The sequence below is a fragment of the Lutra lutra genome, chromosome 3 (assembly GCF_902655055.1).
Source record: "Lutra lutra chromosome 3, mLutLut1.2, whole genome shotgun sequence".
NCBI lineage: Eukaryota > Metazoa > Chordata > Mammalia > Carnivora > Mustelidae > Lutra > Lutra lutra.
In genome coordinates this window covers 182435356-182441274 of record NC_062280.1, presented here as the reverse complement: position 1 = coordinate 182441274, position 5919 = coordinate 182435356, and the positions used below count along the sequence as shown (strand labels likewise).

General features: G+C 38.2%; 1 protein-coding gene across 1 annotated transcript; it reads right to left on the bottom strand.

The window, feature by feature from the left end:
* Nucleotides 1-2135: 2135 nt before the first annotated feature.
* On the bottom strand, nt 2136-3682 carry LOC125094750 (cell division control protein 42 homolog). The gene has a single exon (XM_047720229.1). It carries the CDS (start codon nt 3601-3603, stop codon nt 2950-2952), a length of 654 nt encoding a protein of 217 aa, XP_047576185.1. The 5' UTR covers nt 3604-3682; the 3' UTR covers nt 2136-2949.
* Nucleotides 3683-5919: the final 2237 nt, after the last annotated feature.

Sequence of the window (5919 nt, the reverse complement as noted above, 5' to 3'; positions counted from 1 at the left end):
CTGTAGAGATATATTCTAAATGCATCTTATTTCTATTATGTTTTCTCCAACTCATTTTCCACTGCTTTGGTTAGATCCTCATTATTTCCTGTCTACAAGTAATTCTAAAGACTCTCTCTGTATCCTTCTTCCCTTCCAATTTATCCTCCATGCAACAAAGGGGAGCCGTTACCTGTAGCAGCCAGGGACAGAAGCACCTTCCCAAACAGAAGAGAGAGTTCTAACTGTAGGAGTCCACATGACAAATTTGTGGCCTTTGGTAAAGTAACAGAGTATTGCTGATCCATGGCCTGGAGGGAAACAGGGAAATAGATACTGACCTTTATTCCTCTTCCCCGTTAGGCTCCTGCCATGACCTTTAATTGGTCAAACTGAAAAGGAAAGCCAGGGAGCCTCATAGATGTAGTCCCTAAAGTTTTGCCTTCCAGGGCACAGAGCAGAGTGGAAAAGAATACGGGTGTATCTGGAGAGGCAAATAGAAAATATAATATCACAGCCTTCTAAAACACAAGATTTGTCATATTATTCCCTTAAAAATATAGCTTTCTGTGTGTTTTAGAGTGTGGGAAGACCTTTGCCCCATCTTCAAAATTGAAAAGTAATACTTTGTTAACATTACTAACATTTATTTGTAGAAAAATTATTTGTTGCACTGTCCTGAGTACTATATTACTATATAACATAAAATTTAGTCTTCTCAAAAAGTTCTGAGAAAGATATTATTTTCATTAATTATTAATAAGGAAGCTTATCTATCTTTATAATCAAATTATACATGCGCAATCTTGTGAATTCACTAATGGTCGTAGGGAAGAAGACAGGAAGCAAGATAACACTAAATTTTGATGATATCACCAGTTATTCCATTCTCAACACTTCTGAGAATCTAGAGTTAACTTACTTTGTACAATGTGAACTTGAAACACACACTGATTAATTTATCTGGTACTTAACAAAAGAAACAAGGCACAAAGAAAACTGATGATTATGATTTATTAAGAAATGGTATATTGTTTTCCAGTGTGGTTCAATTCTCAAAAAGATTTCAAGGGTAATTTTTGTGTACCTTATTTTCATCTCGTTCAGTGACTTTAAAACCTAAGGCTTTGAAAAGATGACTGTACTCCTGATAATTAGAGCCTAGATTAAAATACAGTCTGGTTATAAAAGTCTGATTATAAACCTCTTTTTTTAAAAAAAAAATATTTATTTGAGAGAGGTAACACAGGTGTGCACACAGGAGTGGGAGAGGGGCCGAGGAAGAGGGAGAGAGAGCATCTTAAGAAGGCTCCACACTCAGCACGGAGGCTGACAGTGGGCTTGATCTCAGGATGCTGAGATCATGGTCTGAGCTGAAATCAAGAGTCAGATGCTTAACTGACTGAGCCACCTAGGCATCCCTGATTATAAACATCTTGCTTTTTAGTATTATTATATATAGCTTCACTAAATAAAAAGATAAAAACTGTCAACTTTTTAAAAATTCTTGCTGTAGAATTAGGAGTTTGAGATTATTTCCTTTCTTTCTCAGTTTGCTGTTACTTAATATTTTTGAGAGCATGTGATTTGAAAGGCACTAGAAGATTTATGTATCCTGCCATTGTCTTTATTAGCATGGTTTTTATGAAAGGGTTTGCTTATAAAGTAGCATTCACATTTTAGTGTGTAGGAAATGTCAGATTTTCTATTGGATATAAAAAGTTTATTTCCATAACTTATACAATGTATGTCAGAATTTTTAAAATGTTTTCAAGACTAGTGGTGATTGCTTTCTCCTGCTTTAAGTGTTCTTTGTCTAAACATAATGCAGAAATTTAGTGTTCATAATCTAACACTGTTGGAGACCCAAATACACCCATTTTCGGTTTTCATTTTTTAAAGATTTATTTATTAATTATTTGAGGCAAGGGAGAAGGGGTAGAGGGAGAGGGTCAAAGAAAATCTCAAGCAGACTCTCCACTGGGTGCAGAGCCTGATGCAGGGCTTGATCTCATGACCCCTGAGATCATGACCCGAACCAAAAATAAGTGTCAGATGCCCAACCAACTGAGCCTCCCAGGCACCCCCAAACACACGCCTTTTTAAAAGCAGAAATTACTTTTTTCCCCCAAAGAATCTTTTTTTTTTTTTTTTGACAGGGGGAAAAAAAAGTTTTTTAATTACGTACTCAATCCATTTGGTGTATTTCAAAAGGTGCAATACTTTTCTTCATTTATCAGTGAAAGAAGTTAGAAATTAACTTCAAAAAAAAAATCAGCACATGGCAAACAAATTTCCTTGAAAGTCACAGTCACATATATAGTGCATCCTAGAAAAGAGGAGGGGCAAGACAGGTTCCACCCACTTTCATGAGTTTCATCAAATACTGGACCTACTCAAGGGTGGAGAGAAAAGGCAACTTTCAAAAAGGAGTATGTTATTAAATGAGGCATTTACTATACTCCTTCCTAAGAGCATCAGGTGGGGAACAAGTTTTCTAAACTAGATCTAGGAAGTGGAATGTGGAATCAATCAGTCCTCCTCCCCTTAAGGGCTATCTGATGGTTAATGAATTTAAAAAACATAACTAAATAAAAACAAACCCCACACACACTCCCCGCACCCCACCCCACCCCGCAAAAACAAAAACAAAAACAAAAAACCCTAAATGTCCCAGATCATTCTCCAGAGTGGATAGAGCCCGGGAGCAGCTTCAACAACCCAAATTAGTCTGTTACAGAGTCATCACAAGCATGCCTTGCTTTTAAACAAAAAAAAAAACAAAAAAAAATTTTTTTTGAAACAACAAAACAAAAACTAGTACTAATCACTTTTCTGACAATACACAATTACTCAAATTAACTAGTACTGAGAGGGGGAAGGGGACCATACCTACGGGCCTTGTCTCACACGAGTGCATGTGGGTAGGTGCAGGGCATTTGTCATTATTGCAAAAACGAATTTTAATCTTTAATCTTTAGTTTGATTTAACATTGCTTTTAGTATGATGCTGACACCAGCTGTGCGGAAAGGGCTCTGGAGACACGTCCATAGCAGCACACACCTGCGGCTCTTCTTCGGTTCGGGAGGCTCCAGGGCAGCCAATATTGCTTCGTCAAATACATTCTTTAGGCCTTTCTGTGTGAGTGCAGAACACTCCACATACTTGACCGCCTTCAGGTCACGGGCCAGCTTTTCAGCAGTCTCTGGAGTGATAGGCTTCTGTTTGTTCTTGGCAAGTTTCTCAATCGTAGAGGGGTCATCTCGGAGATCAATTTGGGTCCCAACGAGCAAGAAAGGAGTCTTTGGACAATGGTGAGTTATCTCAGGCACCCACTTTTCCTTCACATTTTCAAATGAGGATGGAGAGACGACTGAAAAACAGACTAGAAATACATCTGTTTGTGGATAACTCAGTGGTCGTAATCTGTCATAATCCTCTTGCCCTGCAGTATCAAAAAGTCCAAGAGTATATGGCTCTCCACCAATCATAACTGTGACTGCATAGTTGTCAAAAACAGTCGGTACGTACTCAGATGGAAATTTGTTTGTTCTATAGGATATCAGGAGACAGGTTTTACCAACGGCACCATCGCCCACAACAACACACTTAATTGTCTGCATTGCTGAAACAGTTTTGTATCCACTTAAAATACTTCAAAATTCAGTGATGACCTCAGCTTCTCCGCCGGGGCATTGGCAGCACTGCCTCCCCCAAAGAATCTTTTAATGAATAATACATTCTACTTGGGATAATCATATACTTCTCTTTGAGTCTATATTCCAGCTTTAAAAAATTTCCTAATTCAAAAGGCTCATAAATTTGTATCATTGTTACTTATTTGCAAATTTCATTTTCATATTAAATTGGAAGTCCATGTATTTTTTTTTTAATTTTATTTATTTGACAGAGAGAGAGAGATCACAAGTAGGCAGAGAGGCAGACAGAGAGAAGGGGGGAAGCAGGCTCCCTGCTGAGCAGAGAGCCCCATGTGGGTTCGATCCCAGGATGCTGAGATCATGACCTGAGCTGAAGGCAGAAGCTTAACGCACTGAGCCACCCAGGTGCCCCCCATGTATTTTTCTTATTTGTATCCTGAGGATAGCTAGGATGTACCTGCAAATAATAAACGTTCAGCAAATGTATGCTGAACGAATGAATGAATTTTCTAAATGACAACTACAAAAATTTATTCTGCATTGTCATGAATTTCATTTGTAATTGATCTAGTAAAAAGACTGTACAGTTTATATCAGGAGGTGGTATAAACTTTTTAAAAAAAGATTTTATGTATGTATATATTTAAAGAGAGGGTGTGCAATTAGGGGAGGGAGAGAATCTCCAGTAGTTTCCCTGCCAAGCAGAGTCCAAGGTGGAGCTCGATCTCACAACCCTGAGATCCTGACCTGAGCTGAAATCAAGAGTCAGATGCTTCACCAACTGAGTCACCCAGGTGCCCCTATGCACTTTTGTTATATAGAGTTATAATCATCGTATCTTTTAAAAAATTTTTTTATTTTTTATTAACATATAATGTATTATTAGCCCCAGGGGTACAGGTCTGTGAATCGCCAGATTTACACACTTCACAGCACTCACCATAGCACATACCTTCCCCCAATGTCCATAACCCAACCACCCTCTCCCTACACCCCTCCCCCCGGCAACCCTCAGTTTGTTTTGTGAGATTAAGAGTCTCTTACGGTTTGTCTCTCTCCCGATCCCATCTTGTTTCATTTTTTCCTTCCCTACCCCCCAACCCCCCCACATTGCCTCTCAACTTCCTCATATCAGGGAGATCATAGGATAATTGTCTTTCTCTATAATCATTGTATCTTATACCTTGAAATAAAGAATGTATTTTAAGCACAACAATACAATCAACAATGGGAAGCACAAACTGGGCCAAATCATTAGCCGTACTGATCTATGTGTTATGTCCTGTATGTTTTGTAAAGGTTTTTGTGTTAATATTTTAAAGTCAGGTTACTTGACATTAGGATTGCGAGATTTTCTTAAATTTAAAGATAAGCCAACACTGCCTCCACTCCCAAAGGCAACCATCGTCTTAGTTTTCCTCAGATCTGACCTTTGGTGGGTCTAGCTCTAGCTGAGTCCCCGTCCTCATGTAGTGTGGGCAGCTCCACTTACGATTCACCCAATTTATCATTTATGCCAGTTTCTGTGAGCCTGGGAGGGCATGAAGGGAGTGCCCACCCTGAGTGATTTTAACGGAATCACTTTTCACATTTTTAAGTTCGGGTATTTGTTCATGAAATTAGTCTACCCAAGAACATGCCCGAGTTCACAACAGTCCGTCTTTCACTCTACAGAAGAAAAGGATGTCTTCTCCCATCCCAAACCTAACTGTGGAGTATATTTCTGAAGCATACAATCCAGAGGGCTTCAGACAAAATGCAAGCCTCCTGTAATAATGAACCAAAACACCGCAAGACCTCAAGAGTCAGCTGTCTTTCCAGGCTTATACATATTTGGGCTCCCAGTGAAGCCTGGAATTAGAAATGGGGTCCATCTGTGATGACTGAAATTCAGATAAACTCTTCAAAAGGGTGGTGAGACTGATGACATTTTTTACTGCACTTTTTAAATTAAATTATTGGACAAATGCATGGCTCTTGAGGGAAATTGTCTTTAATATGTAACTAAAGAACATTTATAAGAAACACTGCACCCTTTTTTAAAAAAGCTTTTTATTTAGTTAGTTTTTGAAGGGAGGGAGATTAAATGTAAAGTTATTTCCAGTCCATCTTAATTCTCATTTTATATTGCTATCTGGGTCAGAGTTTAACAACATATGTATTTTTTCTTTCACAAATAAACAGTAAATTTAATTAGAAACTTCAACAAAATAATGGCTTTAGCTCTGATTTTGATAGTTGATTCTTCTTAAAAAATTGTTCTCCAAACCAGAACACCAG

Excerpts from the sequence above, each read along its gene's own strand:
- LOC125094750 (XM_047720229.1), bottom strand. The coding sequence starts at position 3,603 with ATGCAGACAATTAAGTGTGTTGTTGTGGGCGATGGTGCCGTTGGTAAA.